The sequence below is a fragment of the Sceloporus occidentalis genome, unplaced genomic scaffold, assembly GCF_023333645.1.
Source record: "Sceloporus occidentalis isolate IW3139 unplaced genomic scaffold, rSceOcc1.0.p SCAF_5, whole genome shotgun sequence".
NCBI lineage: Eukaryota > Metazoa > Chordata > Lepidosauria > Squamata > Phrynosomatidae > Sceloporus > Sceloporus occidentalis.
The window spans coordinates 29677501-29704819 of NW_028316985.1; the positions used below are offsets into that span (position 1 = coordinate 29677501).

The following is a 27319-nucleotide window of genomic DNA, read 5'->3' on the forward strand; positions in this document are numbered from 1 at the left end:
ATACAGTACACGGTATTCTCAGAACTATTCTCCAGCATCACATCTCAAATGAATTGATTTCCCCCCCCTATCACCTTTCTTCACTGTCCTGCTTTCACAACCATACATAGAAATACAATGGCATTGATAATCCTAACATTAGTGTTTGTTTAATGATACAGTTTTACACTTCAGGATTATATGCTAAATAAAGTGGTATAACCAACCTAAATTATGATTTGTGTCTAAAACACTTTGCAGAAATAATCCCGTTTGAGACTTCTTTAACTGCCCTGGCTTAGTGCTAGGGAATCCTGGGAATTGTAGTTTATTGTGGCACCAGAGCCTCTGACACACAACTACTGTACCCAGAATTCCCTAACATTGAGTCAGGGCAGTTAAACTGGTCTCAAACTTGATTATTTCTGCAATGTGTTTTGGACCAGTGGAACCATGTCTTAAGGTATTCTCAAAATAGGTCTGAACTGGGGACTTATTCTGATGTGATGCTAAAGATCCCTTCTCATTAACTGTCATAAGAGACTTACAGGAAGCATGCTGGCATATTTCTATTCTGCTGCCATAAAGGTATTTGGGGTCCTTTTCAGCAACCTGTACTGGTGTAGTCAACCTTTTTGATGGCAAAAAAGGCAACTGGAGGGGGGATATATTTACTGTACCATTGCACTCCTATGGAAAGGGCTATAATTTTATCCCTGTGAGGTAGGTTAAACTAAGACTGACTTGCTAGAGCTTGCATTTGAACATGGGTCTCAATGTTTCTAATTACTATAGATTTTGATGTATTACTGTGAAAATCTATACTAGTAGTTGATAGCAAACTAAGTTTGTTAATATTTGAAACTGTATTCCTACAACTGTTGAAACAATATCTCTATCAGCTCAGGCAAGGATGTAGAACTGTTGTTATATTGCTATCCTGTGTGATATGTGCAAAACTGGAGTAAAAACAAATGGCTTCGTTGGAAAGACTTTTAAAAAAAGCTAAAATCCATAGACCAGTGATGGCTTTAGTTGTGTTTAGACATTGCCCAGTATAATGTGCATTGGGTGCCATACTCTGCAGGGTACCTGCAAATAGCACCAGAACAGAATATGTGAGCCTGTTTATTTGTTGCGGGGAGAGGGAGAGCTGCAGGAGAAAGTCAAGTTCAGAGTTAAAACATGTTAAACAAAAAACCCAACATCTTTCAGTACTGAGCAAGCATAAACTACTCTCACAACATACAGGGGTCAGAAGGCAGGCTACAAGCTATGATCTCAATCCTAGCTATTCTAATTGAGTGCTGAGAAGGCAAATGACATCTTTGTGGTAGCCTTATCATAGAATCCAGCTGCCCTTACATCAAGGACCTTCCTCCTGTCTGATGTGTGGTGCCAGACTGATGTCCTATTTATTTCAGTGTTGCATAGATAGTGCTGTAGAAAGGAAGTCAAGCAAATTATTTGGTTTCAGATAGAACAGTTAGAATTCTAGCTATGGACTTTCTTCATACTATGTTTATGATATGTAACCTGATCATGCTTCAATATCAGGATACTAGAGCCTAATTCTGAGACTGGGCAGCTGGGTTGTGGGGGTGGGGAGTCAGATTGGTAAATGAGTGCATATTGTTATGCCACGAATTCAATCTGTGGCACTGTTACTCTGTTTTTTGCTGCCATTAGCAGATGGCTACCTGGATGCTTTTTTAAAAAGAGTTTTCCTTATAATATTTCTGCCAACTTAGATCTGTGGCTGCTTCAAAATATATTTAATGAACACTGATCTTGCTTTCTCTAAGGAACTGATGGGTGTAAAATCCTAGCCCTTATCTGAAATACAAGAGAATTTGAATCAGAATGACCTCATCAGCCATTCCCATCCCCAGTACTACAGGGATACCAGATTAATTGCATGTCTAGAAATGATCCTTCTTTATATAAACAAAGTAAAAAGTTCTGTGATCTATTAGGTTTGGTTTTGAGTGGTTTGAGTGAGTGGCATGCCAGTACACGTAACTTGATTGCTTCAGCTTGCAGTAGTCGCTGCTAAACATTTAGAGTATTTATACCCTGCTCTTCAGCCACTGAAGGCTAAACGAACCATAGAGCTTTGTGCTACAGTTGATTGTTTTGTGTCCCTTGGCAATGGGGAGCTTCTACTTGGTTTACTCCCAGCAAAACAGAAATGAACAAGATAAAATGCTGGATTCTTTCTCTGGCATGTTGAGAAGGAATAAACCAAAAAAATGTGAAGCGACCTGCCACCAATGCCATTCAATCAACTGCAGAATGAAGCTTCATGGTCTAATATACTGGGCATGCTACAACCAGGAGCAATTGGATAACTGACTCTAGAATTGTGTTTGTTTAAGAACACACCATGTCAAAGATGTTTGTTCTGCAAGGACTGTTACACAAAAGGGTATCCTGAAAATTGTGGTCACTGGCTTATGTGGGGAAGCATGGCTGGTGTTCTTTTATTGTCAGTGTGATTCTCTTAACTGCGTAAACTAAAAAACATAACCGGTGCTGTTTAGTCAAGTAGATAACTCTACAGGCTTTGGGTTTATGTATACACACAGTAAAGTAGCTTTGGGGCAATATAATTGTATCCTATTGACTTTGGCCTCTCATCCACACAATTGTAAGCTCAATTGTGCACTAACTTTACTTTCAGACTTGGAATAGAGGGCAAAGAATGAATATATCATACATATTTATGTGTGTATGCATTGTCCAGATATATGGCTACAAAGGGGCCCAGGAGCTGGGCAAGAGGGTATGTGAATGACTAAATTCCTCTTGCTTGTTGACACTTTCCTCATTTGTATGTGTGAATGTGTTCTATAAGAAACTATATGTACTAATGGGTAATTTTAATGACAAGACTGGATAGGGAAATATAAAAAAGACAGGAATTTTCAAAAAACAACCAAACTGCACAAACTTTAAAAGATTAATCAGAAAACAGGCTAGCAAATGACTTTCTCAGGTTGCGAATGGTTTCAGCTTTTGCTTCATCTTCATTTGGATTTCCCCGTTGTGAAGAATCTGAGAGGCTGAAAGTGTTTGTCAATGACTGTGATTTGCTGTAAAAGAGAGGGAAAAATAGATTGAGACATGGACATTTCCCTTACAACGTGGAAAAGAGACAACAAAATACAATGAAAACTGGATGCTTTTACCAAGACACGGTAGTTCTTTTTAGAGGAAGTTTGGGAAGTTACTTTTTAAAAGTAATATTTTTTACAACAATTTCCAAAGTAAGTTGTCATGTAACCTTTAAAAAACATTAGTTACTAATTACATTACTTACTATATTTGGAATTTAAATTCATTATGCCTTCATTTGAGAGCCTGTGTGTAGTGGTTTGAGTATTGGACTAGGACTCTGGAGACCAGGGTTCAAATCCCTGCTCAGCCATGGAAACCCACAGGGTGAACATAGGCAAGTCACAGTCTCTTAGCCTCAGTGGAAGGCAAAGGCAACCTCCTCTCTGAATAACTCTTGCCAAGAAAGCACTGTGATAGATTTGCCATAAGTCAGAAATGACGAAACAATAGCATGCCCTCATTTGTCAGGGAAAAAACCAATGCGTTACATGAAACCAGGGCAAGACAGGTAACAAGGAGAAGGTAGAAGAATACATATATATATATAGTCTTGCTCTAATCCTAAAATAGCTCTTGTGTAACTTCATTTACAGATAATGGCAAACCCCTGAAAAAACTTCCCAAGAAAACCTCATGATAGGGTTACCACAGGTTGGAAATGCCTTGAAGGCACACAACAATAATAATCGGTTCTCAGTACCAATTTATTTTTTGGTGATTTTGGTTATTTGCAGGACTACCATAAGACCATCACAATACTAAAGTGATGGTCTTCAGCTCCATTAAATCTTTTGAGATGTGGACTTTCCTAAGGGTTAAAACTGTGACTGAAAGATGGGAAGGAATTTCCTTTCAGAGCATACTGACTTGTACACACAAGGGCTAGGCTTGGGATTGCCTTCACCTCTAGTTTGTGGGTATAGCTCAGCTGCTTGAGTGTTCTCTACTCTTCTATATACTGTATATACTTATGTATAAGTCTAGAAATTTTAGTCTGAAAATTGACCCCAAAAACCTGGGTCAACTTATCCATGGGTCAATGTAAGTACTGTACTTTAACTCTTATTTTAAAAAGGAAGCACCCCTTGGCAAAAGACAAGAGTGTAATCTGTCATTGGAAGCACTGACTCCTGTCTATATCTTCATCCATCCAGCCTTTAGTATGAGCACAAACAGTTATGCCTGCTGGAATTTTACAAGTTCTTTGGCGTTGTTTTCCTTTGCTTCATCCTTTAGATCCTTTGCTACATTCCCCTAAGTTTTACCCTTGACTTATCTGTGGGTCATAATTTTGGCCCCCAAACCTGCCCTCAACTTATTCATGAGGTTGACTTATAGTTGAGTATATATGGTAATTTGCTTGGCTCTACTCTCTCCTTCAGAAATATTGATATCTGTCTTCTGTTTTGTGGGGGTTAAATCACAAATTATGCTGGGCATCTACCAAAAAAGGCACCTACTTTAAATGAGGATGTGGAGGGGCCTGCTGCTTGGTTGATTCTCCAGACCCTTGTGGACCAGGAGCTCGTCCTTGAGCTGGAGGTCGAGGCTGCTGAGGAGGGAAGGCGCCTGGTTTGGAAGACTGGCTTGGTGAACTACTGGCTGATGATCTGGTTTGCTGGGGAGATCCAGGTGATCTCTGCTGCTGTGGTGAGGTGGACTGAGGGCTTTGTGGTTGCTGACCCTGCGGAGAGAGCCTTTGCTGGGGTGGAGCTCCTGTGCGTGCAGGCTGTGATCCCTGAGGCTGGCGTGGCCCCCCTAGAGCAAAGAGATGCATTTAAATAAAATGTAAGTACTTTGAAGCAAGAATAGCCTCTTTGGATGATAGAGTCTCCTGTATTTAGCAAAACAGTTCATGTACAATTCCCCACTTACCTATCTGGAGGTGTGCTAGAAGATTTCCTTGACCTATAGCTAATTTCTTTTAGAAATGTGATCGTAATATTATTTATAAACTGTACAAATGATCCAGATACAAAGCAGAACTTGGAAATGTTACTTTTGTGGGTGACAGCTCTTGAGTCCTCCACCGTGGCTATTTTGTATTCCTAGAAAGTAGTTTTTTCATCATCTAGTATGGTACAAAGTACCACTCAAGAAATATTGCAAGTTTAAGCAGTGTCAATTAAAATAATACACACTGTCTCTTCCATTTCCTTTAGGAACTCAATATAAAGTTATGTTACTCAACCATTTATGTGTTCAAGCCCATTTATCTATTTCTGTAACTTGGTGGTGGAAATAATGTGACCCTCCAGAAGTTGAGCTGCAACTCGCAGCATTCCCACAATTGGCTGTATTGGCTAGTGCCAATGGGAGTTGACATTCATCAGCATCTGGAGGGCTGCATGATCTGCTCTTCTGTAATTTAACAAAACAGAACTTTCTTCCAATTCTTGCTTCTCTAACCTACCCTCCCACATTAATAACAACCTTTACCCACCATTTAAAAAATATGGTCTTCAGCTTTTAATCACGTATGATTTCAGTTAGCATTGTTATTCAAGCCATTTTATTTGAAATAAACATATATTCCAGTACTAGTAAAGTTTTTGTTGGCACTGCTTTTGTTTCTTTTTCTAGTTAGATAATGGGATGTCTGGGAAGAAAGATGTTTTAAAAATGTTTCTTCCCTGTAAAAAATAAGAGATCTAGTTTTGTTTTGTTTTTTTGCTCCTGCTTTATTCCTGGGCTTATGCCTTCCTGTGAGTCATTCGCCTAGTGCCAAAATATCTGATCCATAATCTTGTATTCTCATTTATATTATTTACTGATGATTCCATCATCTCTTCTTCCATGTTATTTATTTCTTTTATTGTATTTCTAGCCTGCCTTTCGTGTGGCATGGGACCCAAAACAGGTCTTACGACATAGATTAAAACAAAGTACAGCTAAAACGTTAATAATAAAATAATTTAAAACAATTAAGTAAACAACTCTTTTAAAAATGCTGATTTAAAATAATTTAAAACATAGTAATTAAGACAAAAATGCAGCATACCCCATTAAAAGAGCTTTGTGGCACAACCAGTTTACAGCTAAACAGCTGTCTTTGAGCAGACTCTGGATAGGATAGTGCCAAGCACTCCCTCACCACCATCCAACATTGCCACTAGTGAGAAAACCTCCATCGCCTTTGGTTTTTAGCAGTCCATGATAACTGTGATGATGACAAGCATAATGGAGCAGAAACAGAGACTGATACCAATAACTATAGTGTAGCTCAGAAAATGAGTCTGATTAAATGTCATGTCTATGTACTGAATCTTAGTCTCTCCTCTCTTCCACATACTCCCCCCCCCCCCCACCATTGTTTCTATGGGAATGGGTGCTTTATGTCTGTTTTATACTGTGGAGAGGAGATATAAATACTTGTCTTTGTTACTAATGTTCATGATTTCTTCTGGTTCTTTTTTTCAAATTTTTGTTGCCTGCACAGCAATAACTAGCAAAACCAAAGAGATTCCATATAGTTCAGGAGATTGTTGCTCCATTTGTTACAATATATATATATATTTAAAGTAAATTCAATTTGTAATAATTGTTTGAATACACTGCATTTTTAATACAGTATACTAATTGTGATAGTTTTATGCTAAATCAAATTTTACATAGTTATATTTTATGTTCCTAAAGAAACAGAGTGACTTTCAGTCTGTAAAACATGCTAATGTTGCATTTTTTCCAGTTTTTTTTTTTTTTAAAGAATCCAATTTTTTTTCCTGGAACACTCTCCCCCAGGAACCCCCCCCCCCCATGGCTTCAAAATTTTCAGATATTTCACATCTCTGCATGGCGGGGGGGGGGGGGGGTTGGACTGGATGGCCCTTGCGATCTCTTCCAACTCTATGATTCTATGATGAGGTTTGCCTTGGAGTTCCATGAATGGCAAACGGTGGGTCATTTTGACCTGTACTAAGGCCCTTTTAACCGGGATCAGGCCAGATCATGGCCTGGGCTAATGGCCTGCATTGTCCAAACAGGGTGATGAAAGGCTGCAGGCAACATCGATGTTTTGGCCCATGGAGACAGCCCTTGAATGGTCTTTGCTTGCTGGCTGAAAGAACAGAGAAGGGGCCAATCGAGCTTTCTGTGGGAGGGGATTCTACAACATGGGAACAGTCACCAAGAAGTCTCTCTGCCATGTCCTCTCCCTGCTTATTTACACCTGTAATGGTGATGAGACCATGATAAAGCTTTCCCCCAAACATCTTGAAAGGTGAGAAGTCTTGAAAGTTGGAAATTAGTACCTTGAGGTGGCGGTCGGGGTTGGGAAAGCTGTCCAAGCTGGGGTCCCGGCTGAGGCTGTATCTGTGTTTTCATTGACTGTGGCTAGATAACCAAAACAGAATGAAAGAAAAACAAAAATACTTCAGTCAACAGAGTATCTAAAACATGTCAAGTGTAGGAGTATTATCCATTGTCTGTAACAGCATAGAGCCTCTGCAAACTTGTAAAAAGGGACAATACTGTGTATTGCTGGTAATGTATGAAGAAGTTATTTTGTAGTGGCACTGGCAATACAATTGTCTTTTGATTGGAGGGAATTGAAAAATGCCAACACAACCCTTCATAATTATAACAACTGATTTGCAAAACTAACAGACACCTGTTAAAAACATATATAGGGGAGCCAGATCTGGACCAGAGTTTCTGTTACTTCAGTCTGTACCGATTAAATTAAATCTCCTCTTTAAAGAGGAGAATCTATGGCCCTCCACTTGTCTCATGTTTTAACTCTCAGAAGCCCCATCCAGCATGGCCAATGGTATAGGAATATGGGAGTTGCATTCCAAAACATCTCACCCCTGCTTTCATGTGTAGAGTAATGAACTTTGGTGGGTGTAGGTTTACTTGCTATTACAGGGACAAGCTAGTTTTATTTGTACAGTTCTTTTAAATAAGTGTCCATGGTCTTCCAATAAGAGCTTGCAATTTTTTTTGGAGGGGGGCTAGAAGTCCATAATTCCATAAACAGCCATGGGACTGGGAGTTTCCAACAGTAATGGTTAGTACAGTAAAAATTTCTGAGACCTGCTTCTAGTGTATCATAAATTTATAAAGCCAGGACCCACACTTAGGTTCTTGTAGAGGTAAATACATACCATTTCTGTGTTAAGTAATTGCTAGAATACATTATCTTAGTAAGGTGAGACAAGATGCAGCAATATCCTAACCATCCAGCCTTCTTGATAAAAATCTGAACAACATATGGAAGATAGAGGATTCACTACAAAGTGTCCAGCAGTATGGTGGTGGCCAGTGATTGCCATTACTAAATCCTATATTGTGGTAACATGAAAGGAATAGCAGTTACTCTTCAGTACATCGTAGAATTTCTGTCTAAAAATTTCCACATGGAGGTTGATCCAGATAGTGCTAAAAATATTTAAAGGCCAACCAAAACATTAAGCAAGTGTTTAGTTCTGTTTGGTTGAATTAAAGGAATTCAGAAGTGTTCCAGTTTAGCTAGAGCTGCTAGACTAAGCTCATTCTTACTTGGGAACAAAGATCTATCTTAACCTGCAATCCATTTCTCACAGCAGTCTAAAGCCCATCAACTCTCCTGTTGTTGTTCTCCAGCCCCTGGTATTCATAGGCATGGTGCCTGATTGGAGAGGCAGTAATACATCATAAGGACCTGTAGCAATGAATTGTTTTATTGTGTGTGTGTGTGTGTGTGTGTGTGTGTATATATATCCCTTGCCTTTATAGAATGAGAATAGAATGTGGAGTTTAGTGGAAAATGTTAGTGGAAGCATTAGAGTCCTTGTACTGAGTAATGTGCTTTTTCAAGTAGCAACGGAATGCTATTTCTCTAGCTTCAATTTAGAGGTATGGGTCCAGTCACCGTGAGAGATGGCTTGCTTTCACAGGAGAACTCATCAGCAACCTGGGAGGGATGAAAATTTAGCAGCACTGAGCATATGATTACTACCTTTAAAAAGACAGTCCTGTAAATCTTGACTTTCATGAGTAATCCCACACTTACGTTATATGAATTTCTGTTTTTGGAGGATGGCTTCTACATGCACAGTTCTGTTGGTAAATTGGGTAACCCGCTCCAGTATTCTTTATATAGGGTGTGCTCACACCTAAGTCCCTATGCTTTATCAACCATGTGTGTAGTTAAGATTGTTTCTCACTCTTTCACTGCTTTTCTTAGCATAGTATTTCTGTTTGTGGTTGTGAATATTATTTCCTTATAGGGGAGCAGCATATTTTAATTTAATTTAATTTCTATGCCACCTTTCTCCCAGAAAGGGATTCAAGACATCTCACCCAAAAATAAAAATAAATAAATAAAAACTTTACAATAACAATTTAAAAGACAATTGAAATCAACTAGCTGAAAACAGTATAAAATTATGTGAACATTCAAAATTTAAAAACATATCTAAAGCACAGATCCTGTATAAAAGCCTCCCTGACACGGTTATACATTAAAAGCCTACTTGAATAAAACATCTTTGCCTCCTGGTGAAAGGAAAACAGGGAGGGGGCTACCTTAGCCTCTGGTGGAAGGAAGTTCAAGAGAGTGGGAGCTGCCATCAAGAAGGGTCTCTCTCATGTCCTCACCAAGCCAGCCTGTGATGGTGATGGGACTGAGAGAAAGCCTTTCCCCATAGATCTTAAAACCCTTACAGGTTTGTATGGGGGAGATATGGTCTTTTAGATGGTCTGGACCTGAGTCATAGGAAAAACTACATATGCAAATTCACCCCCACTTTCTAGGTCTTTCTGAATGTATTTTAGGACAGAGCTATATGTGCATGTACATTTACTTAATAGTCAGGGTGGCTAAAAGGAGCTCCGGGAAAGACGTTTCAGGAGAAAATGGTTGGAAGTGCAACAACGCCCTGCACTGAAAGAGTTAATGGAGTTATCACACAGGAGGAATTTCTCAATTTTGAATGAAAAGAAAGTGGGGCCAGAACACATTCACGTGAATTTGCTAGTTCAGCAAATTTACATGAATTCGAATTGTGTTCGAACTGACCTCCCATTGCCCAAAAATAGCTTGCCATTGACCAAAATTGCGTGTGATCACCATGATTGCATTTGGACTGACTTCCCATTGCCCGAAATTATGTGTGGTAGTCTATCACGCAATAACGTTAAACCCCATGATTGCGTTCGGATTGCCATTGGATTATACTTCCAATTTCCCTTGTCTGATAACGTCCAATGTCTCTGAGTGGGCAGTAGTAATAGGATTAGATAGTTTCACCTGCAGTGACCTCCCTCCTTGTCTACCAATCTTGACTCCTCTGTGATGTAAATTGATACTCTTAGGGATGTTTCCACTTCTCTTCTCACCTCCACTCTTTTCTGGGACCATCCTAGAGATGGACCCACATTAGAATAATCCCTTCAGTAACTTTACTATAATAAAAAACTTTAGTTTGTTCTCTAGTGTCTTTGTTCCTTAGTCAGAATCTTTGACCACTGCATCACACTAATTCTCATAGAAATAATGTATGAAGGAAAAGGTTAGGCAGTCTCTATCTACTCTATAAGCAATCTGCAGTCATATGCTACAAAATTAATTATAGAACTACTTGTAATTTTTCTAGCTCTACCCACAATGACTCCAGTTTTATTTATGGAATAATTTTAGTACCACCATTCCTTATCTTATGCAGAGCAGCTTTGTTTTCTGGAAGCCCTGGAAAAACTGAGTACATTTGTTCATCAAAGCTTTTGTCAGGACTATGAGAATATGAAGACTTCTCTGAAAGATTATTCCTGTTCTTACCCAAGGTCTCAGAGGTGAAGGGGAAGATCCCACAGCCAGGAAGGTTTGAGTCATTCTGGAGACAACCAGATCTGCTATTAGTTGTCTGTCTTCCTCTACATGCTCCCCGATCAGAGGCATTGAGCTGTCCATCACCTGTAGAAATGAAATGAGTCCATCTATGGCAGTCATATCTTTTTCACTGTGCCATGATAAACCAATGTGGTGGTGCGACCTCAATGCTGCAAATGTATGCTGATGCTTATGCACATGGCCACTGGTGTAGCTTGTCAGCAGTCAGACAATATGGTTCAAGGTTGTTTTTTTTTTTAAATGTGCTCAATATCTTTACCAAAAGTGTGTCAGAAGAGCAAAGGAGGACAAACCACCACAAGTAGAACTTGTAGGCTTTTTCTTAATCAGTGGTTTACTATCTTTGTCTAAATTAGGCATGACTGCTTCTGCCACAAGAAGAAGGCACAGATAATAAAGCTACAAAGACACAAGAATCTGAGTTATTTTGCAACCTGCAGTCTACTTAAGAGTATGCATATTTTGTGAACATCTTTTTGAGCAATTTTTAACAGTTATTTGCTAAGTATTTCTGTTAACCAAATACATTGATCCCCCCTGTCAATCAGATAAAAGTAAATGGTTATATACTAAGAGATATTGCAAGTAAAAGATTACATATTCAGTCCCAACTGGCAGATTGAACCCATTTTTTTGCTTAATATATATTGATATTAAAATAATAACATAACTTGACAATTGTACAAGCATCCATGCGTTTTGTGTTATTACATTTTCTCTATTGAACCCATTTTTTAAAAGTACCAGGGGCAAATCTACACAAGAGCTATATCCCAGTTCCACTGCATAGTATTCTGTCCAAGTTTGACCCCTTTACTGCCACGCATATCCGTTTTAATCCAAACTGAGATCAGTTTGGAAAGCCACAAGGGCCCCATCATATAGTCCTATTGGTACAAGTGGATGTTTCTATTATATGCACCTGTTCCCAGTAGCTGCAGGGTTGTTTGTTTGTTTTTGCTAAGCATGTGCATATTTGCAGAATCAAATAGCCTTTCTCTGTTTTCCCATTGTTCTGACTGCCCACCTGCACTCCCATTGGATTTGGAGCACATCTGGGTGGTTATGTCATAAGTGTTCCTTCCATCTCCTCTAATTTTCTGCCTCATTTTAAAAACTTTGTTCCTAGGAAAGTAGTTGTAGGCTTGATGGCATATGATGCAATCTTATACAGTCTACTCAAATGTATGTCCTACTGAGTTCAATGGTACTTACTCCCAGGGAGGCATTTAATGTTGTTTGCCCATGAGACCCCCACCCCTGTCACTCTACTCAAAAGGGCTCCTAAAGGTAAGCAAATATTCAAAGGTAAAAGATTCAAGGCTTCACAATGTCTGGAGTGCAAAGAACAAAAGGAAAAAAATAGTGCTGACCCTCCCAGCCCTTTGTAGGCGAGCAAGAGCCTGGGTGACATTTGCCTGATAATTAACAGCCCTTCAAGATCAGACAGGATCAGGAACTACATCGCACTTATTGTAGCAGCCTTCTCACTCCCTCTGCAAATCTGCAAACACAAGATGCATAGCTGAGACATAGACATAAAGATGGAGCACGCAAGGCATCATTTGCGGACAAGAAGCAATATGAAGTCCTGCTGCCTCATCTCAGTGTCATACTGCATTTGGTTATTCTTCAGCAAGATTATTGCAGTTTTATAACCCTTCATCTTATCCCTGTTCTCCTTCATCTGTCTTAAGGTAAAATGATGGCCCTGAAGAGTGAGTCATTGCAGAGAAGCAGTACCACCCCCATCCCCACAGCTGTCAATCTTTATTTTATGACAGCATCAAGAAAAAGAAACCCTGTCCTGTTCACTCACAGCTACATACAGTTACATACACTGTCTTCACCCATTAATAATGTGTCTATGGACACATCATTGTGCATTTATAGTTATTAAAAACTCCTCTTATGCCTGTTTTCTAAATGTTTTGTATAGCTCATTAACTGTGACAAAAAGAAGCACACTGTGAACAATGGCTTCATATACACATTCATCTTATGATAAAAATGGGTAGAAAGGGAAAAAAAACTTTGAAAGGGGTTGGAGGGAAGATGCTGATTCAGAAATAATCCAAGTTTAAATTGGAAAATTGGGGCACAATTTGGTAAAGTAAAGCATTGTTATACCTCCCTGATTCCAATGCAGTAAAACTGAAGCATGCTCTTTACTTTCCCATTGGAATAAATTACTGTTTATAAAAGCTGGAACTGGTGGAAGCAGTCTAGATCTTGGCAAGTTGATATTGTTCCTCCAATTTAGCTAGCAGATAAATTGCCAGGTGGAAAGGGAAAAAGGAGACTTACTTTCGCTCCAGCAATTCTATATAGTTACAGGCTTTGCAGCTGGATTGAGGGGGGAAAAACACCTTATTCACTATGGGCAGGATGGGTAAGGCCATGAGGTACAGGAGTTGGGAGAACTATGACCAACTGAAATAAGTATCTTTGGCTGCCTCTGCACTGCAGAAATAATCCAGGTTGACACCACCTTAACTGCCATGGTTCAGTGCTATGGAATTCTGGGAATTGTAGTTTGTTGTTGCACCAAAGCCCTTTGACAGGAAAGGCTAAATGTCTCACACAGCTATAATCTTCAGAATTCCATAGCACTGGGCCATGGTAGTTAAAGTGTCAATCTGGGTTATTTTTGAAGTGCAGATGGGCCCGCTGAGTTGAATGCATTTCTACTTGCAATTCAGTTTTATCTCATCTCAGCCTCCATGACCATGAGTGAAACAACTGCTTTCTATTAATGTTAGTCATTCCAGCCACTAGATGGTGTCATTGTACTCCCCAAATGTGCAGCACTCAATGGACTAACATAATTCTGATAACATTATCCATGTTATTTTCATCCCCTTCCTTTCCCCTCTCTCCTTTGTACTAATAGTAAACTTACTTTTCATCATCCATCCAAGAAAGAGGTATCAATAGTCAAGGGGGAAGTACAAAAAACTTTACGTGAGAACCAAATCACAGCTCAATTATGATTGTGAATGCTTGGCATGAACTGGATGCTCTGACCACCTCATCTCATATGAGCCTGCTCCAAACCCAAGATCATCAGCAGAGTCCCTGTTACATACCCTGCCAGTGTGGCTGAGCTGGTGGGTACATCTGACAGGGGTTTCTTTGTAGCAGCACCTTAACTGTGGAACTCCCTCCTCAGGGAGACTGGGCTGGCTACATCCCTTCTGAGCATTAGTGGACAGCAAATATTTTTTCACATGGCCTTTGGCTTTTGTATGGTTTTAGAACATTTTTAAAGAGGAGGTTGTATTGCTTTTAGTTGGTCTTGTGTTATTACTTAATGCTTTTAAAGTGTTTGCATTGATTGTGCATCACTTCAGGGGCCCTGGAATAAAACAGATTATTAATCTTTATTTTAGGGTTTGCAGAAAAGATTTGATTGGCAAAAATAAATAAATAAATCCAATGGCACTGGGGTTGAAATTGGGCTGTGAAGTTTCTTAAGGTCTTAAGGAAATATGTTATTTCACCCTTCAGACCCAAAATATGGTCTTCACATTGTGGCACACTCCGAATGTGAAAAGTACATATAATAACTCTACAAAGTCTAGAGAAGGACACACACCATGAGAGGATCAGCATTTCTATAAAAATGTTCTATAAAAAAGTGTTTGGCTACTGAAGTCCAAAGCCCATGACTTTTCACTAGGGAGACAACTCCTGTAATGTATCTTGCTGCATGGAAGAACAATGCCACTGTTTCCAGGTAATTTCCAGTTCCTGATCTGTGTAAAACCTGAACACTTAGATGAGTAAGGTTCTGAAATTTATATACCCCAGAATTATTCCATCTTGTCCACTTCAGAATAAATCATAATTGTTATTTTTGTGCAATGCGCATTCAAGCTTGATGCTTCCAGTTTACAATCACAAATAAGATGTCTCTAAAGCCATCATAAAATTTGAGCACCCCAAATGATGCACACATCAAGGACATTGTTCTCTGGGATGTCATTGTGTCTTGTCTGAACCAAAAATTTCTGCATGCTAAAAGCCCTGTCAAATATGGCACTCCTTGCCAACCACAGCAAAAAATAAATAGATAGGAATAAGGAACTGGTGCTATGTGTCCAACAGTCCACTTTGGGCTCCTCTAAATCATTTCCTGGTGCTGAAACAGCCATTGTGACATCATCAACTAGTAGACCACTCCTCTATTTGCATGTTTAAAGACTGAATGCTCCAACTGGCAAGCTGGGCAACTATTACAGATTTCAAACAATCCTACTATACTGGGGGGGGGGGGGGGTTTGACAGTGATTGCTATGGAACTCTGATCATAATAAAGTAAAGGGAAGCTACAGAAGACTGGTAAGAACAAAGACATCAGCACAAAAGAGGCACTGGATATCATTAAAACCCAGGAGGGTTATTTTGCATCCAACTGGTATTAAATACAATCTGACCTTAAAAGGGCATGATAAGTGCATGAAATGAAACACAAAAGTTTGTAAGGACAAAATAGAAACATCCTTCTCCACCCCTGAGAATAAGACGTCCATGTAACAGCTAAGGAAAAAACAAAACACCAGAGGCTGATGGCTCATGTGGATCTGGCCTTCACCAGTGTGCAAGGTCAGTGGCTGTCTCAAGCTCCAGCTGCTTTGTCCTGATAAGATATCTCAGAGGGAGGGAGATGGGCAATGAAAAGAATTTGGATGGAAACCCCCATCCCTTTTCTTCAGTTATATTATCTGTTTCTGTATCTTAATGAGATGTAGCTAAACTTGCTGCTTTTTTAGTGAGCTAAGGTTGGGGAAGTTAGCCAACTGCAAGCAAGGAAGGAAAGAGCTGATCAATCACATCAAAGGGACAGTGGGAACAACGGGACAAATTGGCTTCCACGCCATGCAGTAAGACTAAGCTCATGGGAGATAGACTAAATGGAAAGAAAAGCAAGACAGATGACATTGTTGGGAACTTGGTTTGCTTTTTGTTGTTACGTGCCTTCATGTTGACTCCAAATTATGGTAACCCTGCCATAGGGTTTTTTGGCAAGATTTATTCAGAGCGATTTGCTGTTGCTTTTCTCTGTGGCTGAGAGAGTGTGACTTACCCGTGATCACCTAGTGGGTTTTCATGGCCTGAGCAGAAAATCTGAACCATGCTCTCCTGGAGTCCTAGTCCAAAATTCAAACCATTACACCACACTGGCACTAACTGGTAAGAAAAAGAAATGTTCTGACTTGCTCCTGGGCATCTAACAGCAAGTGCTGTGTGGTTATGTTAGTACAGTTGGCCCTTCATATCCATGGATTCTGCATACATGGATTCAGCCATCTGCAGCTTGAATGAATATATGTGTGTGTGTGTGTGTGTGTGTGTGCGCACATGCTTTTTGGTGTGCACTTTTTTAGTAAAAAGTGTGCATGCACTCATGTACTCACACACACCTCCCACACCAAAAAGCACACACTGATTTTACTGTTTTACTGTATAAGGGATACCATTTTACTACACCATTGTTTATAATGGGACTTGAGCATGCACCGATTTTGCCATCCATGGAGGATCCTGGAATCAAACTGCAGCAGATACCCAAGGCCCACAAACTGCCAAAGGCTTAAGGTGCAGTTATACATAACAGGGAAGAATGCAAGCAGACATTAACAACTTCACTTCACTGGGCTCCTGATTCAAGGAGAGAGAAGAATGGAGAATTCAAACCAAGGTTTATTGTGTTTTATTTGTCTTCTGAATCTTTTAATGTCTTGGTGGCTGGTGAATAGGTTATTAAAAGCCTCTCAAGAGTCTCTGAAGATAGATCAGTGGGTGCATTTGCTCCCAGGTCCTACTCATCTCCTGTTCATGGCTTGTGATCTGGTCACCCCTTACTTCTCTGTCCATTCCCAGCCTGTTGCAATGAAAAATGCTCCCCCAATCTAGTGCCCCCAAATATGTTGGACTACAGCTTTCATCATCCTCACTAACACACTCACTGACCTCATTGGCTAGGGATGATAGGATTTACAGACCAACTTTAAAATGATCTTAATTGAACCTATAGCTTTGAGGTTCAGTTTAGCACCTACTAGCTAGTAAATAGTTGTAATGTTGGCCTCTTTCTTCCCTTCACATAGGAATCTCCCAAGGCAGGATCTAAAGTGAATATGCTCATAATCAATCTGTGGCTCAGCTTCAGGGCTGAACTAGATATAATATTCCTCATGAGTCTAGCCTTTGTGAGGTTGTTTTTCTCTTCCAAAGTGGCAACTGAAGAAAACCCTGATCCAGATCAGGACTTCAGGATGAAGGAAGAGAGCAGGAGGTCCACATGAAAATGAGGTTGGTGTACCTTTAGTGTGGAGGATGGAATAGCTGCTGAAATGTCCTCTTCTATATAAGGAACAGGAGATCTGACCTTTTTTTCCATGTGATCATCCTAGGCAGGAGGCTTTTAACTTATTGATCCCAACATAGGCAGGTGCTATTTACATTAGGAATGTAGCTCTCAGTTTGCACCAGAAACAGGGCCAACTGCATTCGGAAGTGTTCATACCAATGGTTCCCAATGGACTCTTCTTTCATTTTACTCTATTTCCTTCCTGTCATGTCTTCTTACATTGAAGGCCAGCAGGCAGAGACTGTGCTGTTTTAAAATTTCTGTACTGCTCTTTACCCTTTTATTTGAAAGCCTTTTATTAACAACAACAATATAATTTCTAACATATGGCTTGTGGTAATCAGAAGAGAATTCCTTATTTAAAACATGAAAGAAATCAGCCTGGAGCCACCCCTTTGCCCTTGCCACAGAACTCATACTGAATCCTAAATCAAACCTTTGCTTGTGAAGATTTTATGCAGCCTCTACAAGTGCCTGATTGTCACTATCCTAGTATTTGCTCTTGAGTGGTTTACAGGAAAAGGAGGGATAGCAGAAGCAGCTAAAGAGCAAATATATTTCCCTTCCTGGCAGTACACTTGTCCCACATAACCTTTGATACGTAACTGATTTCTACAGGACACTTGTGAAGCACAAGAATGTGCCATTGCAACAGGGCTCATGTGGTTCTCATCAGCTTTCCAAAGCTCAGTGGGTGGGAGTGCTCTCCCACATACAATTATTAAGATGTGTCAGTGGCCCTGAATGTAGCAGTAGGCCAGCTTTACTCATCTTCTTGCGTTGGTGGAGTTTACAGCAGGGCAGACACCGAGTCTCCATTCCACCATCCTCATATGGTAACCAAGGACACTTCTTCATTCTTCCACACAGTTGCCTGATTATCTCCCCCTGCCCCCCAAGATCTTAAATTTCAGCTTTGATATTTTTCTTCTTTTGGCCTGCTTTTCAAACATCTACTACTCTCCTTCAGACTGACTGACACCTACTTCAACGAGTAAGACTTCTTTCAGCATGACAAGTTTTACTTCAAAAAGCTAGTCTTTGAGATGCAGTTTGTCCCAGATAATGTCCTCTTGGGAGAAACATGGCAGTTATTATTCTTGCCACCTACAAACTGCTTGGGCAGCTTCTCCTGCTTCACTTAAATGTAAAGTTACACCACTGACTGGAGATTTCAGTGACTTGATTTTAGAGCTGACCACAAGGAGAAAAATTAATACCTAATGATGAGTATACCTGTTAATAATAATAATAATATTTATTTATACCCCGCTCTTCAGCCAAAAGGCTATCAGAGCGACTTACACTTAACTCCAGAGCTTGGAGAAGTTATTTTTTGGACTACAATTCCAAGAATTTCATTGGTCATCCTAGTAAGGGAATTCTGTGAATTTTAATCCAAAAATGTTTGTTTTCCAGGCTGTAGTTAACTCTCTGAAATTTCCTGGAAAATGTTTATAAGAAGTGGCAAAAAAGTCTAATGCAACTTTAGGGAACATTAGTAGTGTCCCAACTGCAATAGGTAGCAGCACTATTCTATTCTGGGTTCATACAGAGTAGATCTGGACATTACAGTTAAGAAGGATATCAACAAACTAGAATTACAGTATCTTCCTGTATGAGCCTGCCTTGATGTTGAAATCTGTAGAAGAGGCCTTTATTTCAGTTCTACCACCTTCAAAGGTATGCTTGGTGGGCACACATGAGAGGGCCTTTTTGGTGGCTGACCCTAGACTTTAAAACTCACTCCCTAAACAGGCTAGAATAATCCTTTTTGTGTCCTTCTGTTGGCAGGTGAAGATTCATGGCACAACATGAAACTTACAGGCTTTTAGAAGGATTGAGGCTTTTAAGGAAAGAGGGTGCTGTATTGTTTTAAATTGTTCTATTTTAATTAGTTTTAAAATTTTCATTGTGTAATTTATATTGTTTTAATATGCTTAATAGCTTAATTCTGTTTCAATATTGACTTTTGATATATGTTTAATTATGTTGTAATCATTTTCATTTATGAATCACATTGATCCTCAATCTTGGGAAAAAGATGATAATGATGGTGATGACAGAGGAGAGTGACACAGGTGCTAAAGGGTAAGAAGCCCAAGTCCTTTGAGGAAGGACTATTTTCTTAAATCAGAAAACTCCCAGATCCAAAAAGAGCCCTCCTGGAAGCAGGTATGGACCAGGGATGCACCCGGGTGGCAGGCAGATTAGGCAGCCAAATCTGTCTGATAACATTTAAAATTTAAGCCAGCTACAGGTAAGCCAGTTTTACAAGTGATGCACTAAGTTCCAATATCTCAGTTGCATACGGTATGACCAATATAGCCATTTGCTTCTCATGAGCCTTGACTGTTTGTAGAAGACCTTATTGTTCTTTTACTATTGTAGTCACCTTTGCTTTGATGTACTAAATCAAGTTCTTCCTTCTTCTGTCAATCAACACTACTGTTCCAATGAAAGGAGCAACAAATTTAGCCTGCCCATCTTTTTGAAATATAACATTTACCTGCTTCTTTTATATCCTCTGCACTACTATTAAATCATTGTGAATCGGCTATGGGGCAAGGTGGAAGAACAAGATGCACTGGTAATGCACAGAAAATCCCCCCCTCCGCAATGTATATTTTCCTCAGCATCTTTGCTTAAAGGATGCATACATTCCACTCATTCAGCTTCATACCTCAATTATGTAATCCTTTCCATCCTTGCTGTGGACTGCTTTGACTGCACAAATGTCGAGGCCTCCAAACATCTCTGCAACAGAATCTGCCCAAAGCCGGTATCTGCAGAAACCAGATAGGATTGTTTGTATGAGCCCACATAAAATAAATAAATAAATAAATAAATAAATAAATAAATAAATAAATAAATAAATAAGATATATCAGTATACCTATGTTCTATATCCCTACCCCCTCCCCCCACATCATCAGACCTTATACAAGATCATAAGACTTGGAATGCATGGAGGACACCCCAAATACATTCATGGTATATAATATAGATGATTTCTTGGTTATTAAATGTATCCCTAATATAGGTACATTGGAAGGCTTCAAAAATTTTGAATATTTATTTCAGTCTAGGGACCTTTCACACTACAAAGTATAGCGCCATGATGCCACTTTGTCATGATTCAATCCCAGAGAAACCTGGAATTTGTAGTGTGGTGAGGCACTGGAGCTCTCTGGCTAAGAATTGTAAATGTTCCTCCCTAAACTTTTAATCTGAGACTTCCATGGGATAGAATCGTATCAGTTAAAGTGGAAACACAGGAATATATTTTATAGTGTGAAGGGTCCCCTGGTATCAGACGTAATTATGGAACAGACTGTTTTGGTCATTTTGGCGAAGAATCAATGTTAGAAACTGGATGGGGAACTGAGTTCCTGTTTGCTGTATTGGGGCTTTGATAATGCTTTTCAATATCATTGACAGTATCCTTCTGGAGAAACTGTTTCAAAGTGGCTCAAATCCTACTGAGAGGGATGAGTTTATAAAATGGTGATGGCTCACTCCCCTTTGACACCATGCTTATTGATCTATTCTATGGCATCATCTTGTTCCTCCTGCTGTCTGACATAGGCGTGGTACAGACCTCCCAAAAAGGTTTGTTGTTTTACCTCTGCAGGGAAGCCGCAGCCGCCAAACTGCGTGGCTTCCCTGTGGAGGAAAAAGAACCTGCACAAATGTTGAGATTATCTGCATTCAGGAAACATGAGTCACCTCATCAGATTTCCCCTCTCTTCCCGGTTTTGTTGCTTTTCCCCTCCCTGCTTCTAAATCAAAGTATAGAGGTAGTCCTCACAGTGGCTTGGCAACCTTGATTGCCATGGACTCAAAGAACCTGCGAAAAGTGGGTTCTTTTTGCCCCACAGGGCGGACATCGTGAGTGCTCCATTGGCACACTTGTTACATCACAGGTGTAGTGTGACGTGCGGATGCTATGCCTCCATCACATCACAATGGCGGCACTCGTACACACGGGGCGCCGCCATTGTGACGGCGCTGCGCTGTATTAGGGGTAGGGACTGTGTGGTTGCTGTGTAGTCCCTTAACCCTAGTATGGTCATAAACATAAACATAAACATAAACATGAAATTAATGAGAGAGGTAGAGTTTTAGGGTGTAGTGACACTAGTATGCTGATGACACTTTCTATCTTTCCATTAAATTCCAAAAAGTGAGTAATGCCTTGGATGAAGGCAAACAAATTAAAGATTAATCCAGAGATGGTGGATTAAGAGATGCTCCTACTCAGTTCAAAGAATAGAGATGCAACGTGTGATGGATGGGGTTGCACTTTCCTTTAAAACTCAGGTTTACAGTTTGGATAGTTCCTGGATTCAAGCCTGAATCTGGATGAGCAGGTTTTAGCAATGTCAATGTGTATGTTTTTATAGAGAACCAGCATTGGACTATAACTTTGGAAAGCAGGGTTCAATTCCGTGCTCAGCCATGAAACTCACTGGGTGACCTTGGGCAAGTGATACAATCTCAGCTTTGGAAAACCCCATGATAAGGTCACCATAAGTCAGAAATGTGTGTATAGATATAGATGATACACCCCTGATTGCATTCTAATAGACTCTCAGAACTGTCATGATGCCTGCACTTCAAAATATACGAGCCCCCTACACCACTGAAAGCATTTACCTTGTACTCAAACTGCAGCTCTTTCTTTAGCAAGGCACAACACCATCATTGTTTTTGTGAGTGCCTCAAAGTAAATGGTTATTAATGATTCATGGCACAACATGTCTTTATAGGCACACACCATTTTGTGCCCTTTTAGAAGCTTTTATTAATTATTATTACTGCAACTGTTACTACAAAGCTTGAGTTCTCCTTTCACTCCAGTGTGAGATCTACATTTTTTGAAAATAGGAGTGAGATCTAGTAGTATCAAATACACCAACTATTGCTTCTTTTAAAAATGCATTCCAATAATTGGGCATTCTTCAGTGCTGGACATGTTTCCTGGTTATTCTGTGTATTTTAAGGGAAAACATCAGTATAGTTATCCCTTTCAGCTCCTTCTTCACACATTACTTTTAAACTAAAAGCAAAAAGGCAGCTAGGGCATGCATGGAAGACCTCATGGAAGTCTTAAGGAGGAGCCTCTCAGGAGCACTTGATGCTTTGGAAGATGTGAAGGAAGAAGAACATTCCATAAGAAGAGGTCCAATGTGCCACAGTTGTTCTTTCAGTGGAATCGTAAAAAGGAATAATTTTTGTGGGGGTTTTCCTGCCATCTAGTTGGAATGTATTCTTGAATATTCAACAGAATATAAGAGCAGATTATCACATAGCCAGACTGGGGAGAACACTTGGGATGTAATTCCCATCCCACTATTCCTAAGCAATACAATGAATGGATTTCTCTGCTTATCTTGCTAGTGAGAAGTTAGTTGCAGCATACTTGAAGGATTGCCCATTCACATATGAACATTGATTGACCAAGCCCTATGAGGAACGCCTTAGGGAGCTGGGTATGTTTAGCCTGGAGAAAAGAAGGTTAAGAGGTGATATGATAGCCCTGTTTAAATATTTGAAGGGATGTCATATTGAGGAGGGAGCAAGCTTGTTTTCTGCTGCTCCAGAGAACAGGACCCAGAGCAATGGATGCAAGCTGCAGGAAAAGAGATTCCACCTCAACATTAGGAAGAACTTCCTGACAGTAAGGGCTATTCGACAGTGGAACTCATTTCCTCAGAGTGTAGTGGAGTCTCCCTCCTTGGAGGTCTTCAAACGGAGGCTGGATGGCCATCTGTCAGGGATGCTTTGATCTGGATTTCCTGCATGGCAGGGGGTTGGACTGGATGGCCCTTGCGGTCTCTTCCAACTATGATTCTATGATTCTATGACAGCTACAAAGGACTTGCACAGAGTGTCCCAACTTTCTGATGTGGAGAGGTACAGCTCCAGATTCTGGGGGGTCTTCAGTCTCAGGGTAGATGCCCTCAATGGGTCCTTACAAGCAGGACAGAAGAGCCATCCTGTAGCAGCAACTCAAACAGTAAGTATTTTTTTTCTTATTTGACATAGGCCATAGAACAGGTCTCTTTTATTACAAGGGTCAGCCATCCCTTATGAATGGTTGCTTGCTCCTGTCCAGATAGTAAGACCATCACAAGAGGTCCTTCTCAGGTCCCATTGCCTTTAGATATGGCAACTAGAGCTATGGTCTTTTTGATGGGGACACCCTGTTTCTGGAGTGGGATTCCTAAAACAATCTACCTAATTTGTGCTTTTGTTGCTGACTTTTAGGCACAAAGTTAAGGACATGCTCTTTGTCTGAGCTATTTTGTGAATAGCTGCATGGTGAGATGGGTAATTTACTTGCTGTTTATATTAAAGAATGTTATTCCAATCCATCAAAACCACACAGAAAAGGAAGCTGCCTCTTTCAACCACTCCAATACTCAAGTGTCTCATTATTTCTGAAATTCTGATCTGACTTGAGCAAGCCAAAGGGAAATTAACGAAGACAAATTTCTGAAACCTGCTTTTTTCCCGAGCCAAGTGTGGCCAGATGCAATCCAGGACAGAACTGTTCTGTACACAGTTGGGTAGAAGATGGAAGCGGCTTGATCTCAACATGATAAGAAGCATAACACTTGCTAAAATTCTCCCTTCTACATTCTTCTACAACAAATAAAGACACAGAGTTCCTATTAGAGTCAGCTCTAACTTTAGATAAAGTGAGATGGTCACCTCAGCCTACTGCTTTTGTGTGTAATGAGAAAGAAGCAAAGAGTTCTGTAGAGTGTGAAGTTGTAGGCTTTCATGGCCGGCATCCATCATTTTTTTGTGGAAAGAAGAGTTCTAGAAGAGTTTATTCCTGACATTTTGCCAGCAACTGTGGCTAGCGTTCTCTGAAGATGCTAGCCACAGCTGCTGGTGAAACATCAGGAATAAACTCTTCTAGAACACAGCCTCATTGTCTGTAAAACCCCCAAAAAACTATAGTTCTGTAGAGCATGGGAGAAGGAAAAGCTGAAAGTGAAGGAACCAGCTTTTCTAACATCCTGCCAGGATGACATGGAGCAGAAGTAAGAGAGAATTTCCCCCCTTTTTTCCTTCTTGCATCTTCTCTTGTCTTTTCTTCTTAAGTAGTTTTGCCAGTATGTTTAGCTTCTCTCAGTACTTCAGGGAAAGCATATGAAACAACTTTTTTGTGTGTGTTCTCTGACGTCAGAGAAGAACACAGTATGTGCCCTTCTACAGCATTAATGTAGTTGCACTTGTGAGAACTAATTTCCCTTAATTGATGATACTTGCCTTTTTTCCTGTCAGGCAGAAGCACTTGAATGATTTTCAGCCTCTGATCTCAGAATAACTATGGCTCCATACAGACAGGCCAAAATAAAGCTCCTTCGGGTCACTTTGGAGGTATGCTGTTTAAATGATGCATGTGTCCTAAGAATCCAAAAGCTGCGCCAAAGCTGTGCTTCCATCCTTAGGACTGGATCGTGGCTTTAGTGTAGCTTCCAGCCTCTTGGGCCACATGCATCATTTAAACAGCATACCTCCAAAATGACCCAAAGGAGCTTTATTTTGGACTGTCTGTATGAGGCCGTGATGCTTCCAGATTTGCAACCAGCTTGACTCAAACACTATTTTACTGGGTGGTGAGTGGCAGCCTTTTCTGTCTTCTATGTTTAACCATTTTCTGGATTCCTACTTCTTTTTTCTTACCACATACCCACAAAAAGCCCATCAAGGAGGAAAGATGGAACAGCTACACAATATCTTGGACTGGTAGCACAAGGAGCTCTCTGTCTGGATGTATCCCTTAACTTCTGTCAAGGAGCATCTCTTGTTCTGCCTCTGGTTACATAATCTCTTGGGCCAGCCATTTTCTAAGCCACAAGACAGACCTTTGACAGTAAAGGCTCATGCCACTGATGGAGACAGTTCCTGACGGGATTTCTGACTGACACCACCCTAAACAAGGTTGTTGCTGCTGTTGTCATCACTGTTGTCCTTTAACAACAAAGCACTTGGAGAAGAGAAAAAGATAGGAGCCAGAGGTGATCATTTGAATACCTTTCTTAGTGGGGGAGCTGTAAAGTTAGAATAAATTCACATGAGTGAGCTAATTCTTTCCCACACTGGTTTTGTATGAAGAGAAGGGTGCCAAGGAATGCACTGTTGACACTGGGGATTAACCCTATGAATCAAACAGGTTATCCATGCTAATATACAAGGCACTGCAAGGCCTGCTGATGTATTACAGGGACTGCATGAAAATCATGGTAGAAGTGGCTCCTAACTAAAGGACTGAGAAAGAAGGAATGCACAGAAGGAATGGCAAATCTTTCTTAGTTCAAAATCTAGCTAACTGCAAATGTGAAATCAGGTAGGTAGTCTCAACCAAGAATCAAAAGCAGGAGTTGACAATAATAAGGTAATGATGTCATGGCACTTCAGTACAACTTGTAGCTTCTTATTAGAGTCCTGAAAAATTTAGGTTGACAAGGCTCTAAATTTTAGGGGTGCAAATATATGCTTGAACATAGGTGTTAGAAAAATTATCCTTGCCCTTATCCCTGTAAGGGGTAAACAGAAGACTGATGATCCATTTGTGCTCCTGCTTTTAGAGTAATAATATGATAGACCAGAACCCAGCAAAATCTATTTGTTCCATGCACTTGTGTATGAGGTACTTCAAGTGTAAAAAAATTCCTTTATTGAAAAGAACTTCAGTATAGGAAGCACACTGTACAGTATTTTCTTAGTGATTATTACATTATTGGTAAATGTCAATTACAGAGGATATCTTCTCATGGGTGCATTTGGATGTTTGTTGTTGTTGTTGTGTGCCTTCAAATCATTTCCAACTTATGGTGACCATAAGGTGAACCTATCATGAGGTTTTTTTGCCATGTTTCTTTAGAGGGGATTTGCCATTGCCATACTCTGAGAGTGTGTGACTTGCTCAAAGTTACTCAGTGGGTTTCCACAGCCGAGTCGGGATTCAAATCCTGATCTCCAGAGTTATAGTTCAGCACTACAAAAATTGCCTCATAAAGAGTTAAATGCAGCTAGCTCAGTATTACCTACACTGCTTGGAAGCAGCCCTTCAGGTTATCCTAGATGCTGAGGAGTGAAGCTAGGCTCTTCTGCCTGCAGACTAGGTGCTCTACTACTCTGCTACAGCCCTTCCCATAAGTAAGAATATAATACACGAGAAACACACTTAAAACTAGCAATTATCACATGTGTCTATAGGAACGCAGGCTAAACACTTTTGCTTTGAGGAAGGATTCTATATAGGAACTTTGATATTATTTGAAATGATACTTAGAAAAAAGGATGAGCATATCTGGCCTCCACCCTTCTCTTGCCTTTAAGACCAGGATGGGCAACAGATATTGCCCACTTCCATTTGTTCCATCTGACGAAAGAACACTATAGTTGTATTGTAGGTAGGGGAAACAGAATAGTGGGTAGAAACAGGTGCAATGTTCTAGCTTTCTCCTTTCTTGGGAAGCAGCTGTCCTGCTTGCCCTAGATCAGAATGCAAAATGCAAACAGAAGCTCTGCACTACTGTGGCAGGATTTGGGACAAAATGGTTAATGCAACCCTAGCCCATACCCAAAGGTTGCACTATTGGCTGTAGTTCTTCTATTCATTACCTCTCAGTCATGGCAATCTGCTCCAACATAGCAGAACCTGTATTTGCCTTCCAGTTTCCAGAGATCGATGTCCTCCTGGGAAAAACAAACAAGCCACATGAAAACAATCAGCCCCCCTAAACATAGCAATTTCCTCTCCAAATTCAAGAAAGAAGGGGGAAAATAAAGGGAGCGGGACAGTGTGTGTGTTGGCAGGCAATCTTTTTCTAAGCCCTACTATGCTCAGTGCTCTTAACCATTTCAGATGGCCCAATGAATTTGTAACTCCATCCATATGCTGGGAAGGAACTTCCCCCTGAGTGCTGGCATCCTCCCACCTAGTTACATCTTTATCCAGAAGCTGGCTGGGCATTCTTTTACTGGCCT

General features: G+C 40.2%; 1 protein-coding gene across 1 annotated transcript in view; it reads right to left on the reverse strand.

The window, feature by feature from the left end:
* Positions 1–1904: 1904 nt before the first annotated feature.
* Positions 1905–27319, reverse strand: part of LOC149311851 (synapsin-3-like) — a 245201-nt gene continuing 219786 nt past the window's right edge. The window contains exons 9-14 of the mRNA XM_089528061.1: positions 26954–27028; positions 19990–20092; positions 10859–10993; positions 7350–7431; positions 4560–4857; positions 1905–3074 (exon numbers count right to left, since the gene is read on the reverse strand). Coding sequence (XP_089384187.1) covers positions 2942–3074; positions 4560–4857; positions 7350–7431; positions 10859–10993; positions 19990–20092; positions 26954–27028 — 826 coding nt within the window. The 3' untranslated portion in view covers positions 1905–2941. The remainder of the gene's footprint in view (positions 3075–4559; positions 4858–7349; positions 7432–10858; positions 10994–19989; positions 20093–26953; positions 27029–27319) is intronic.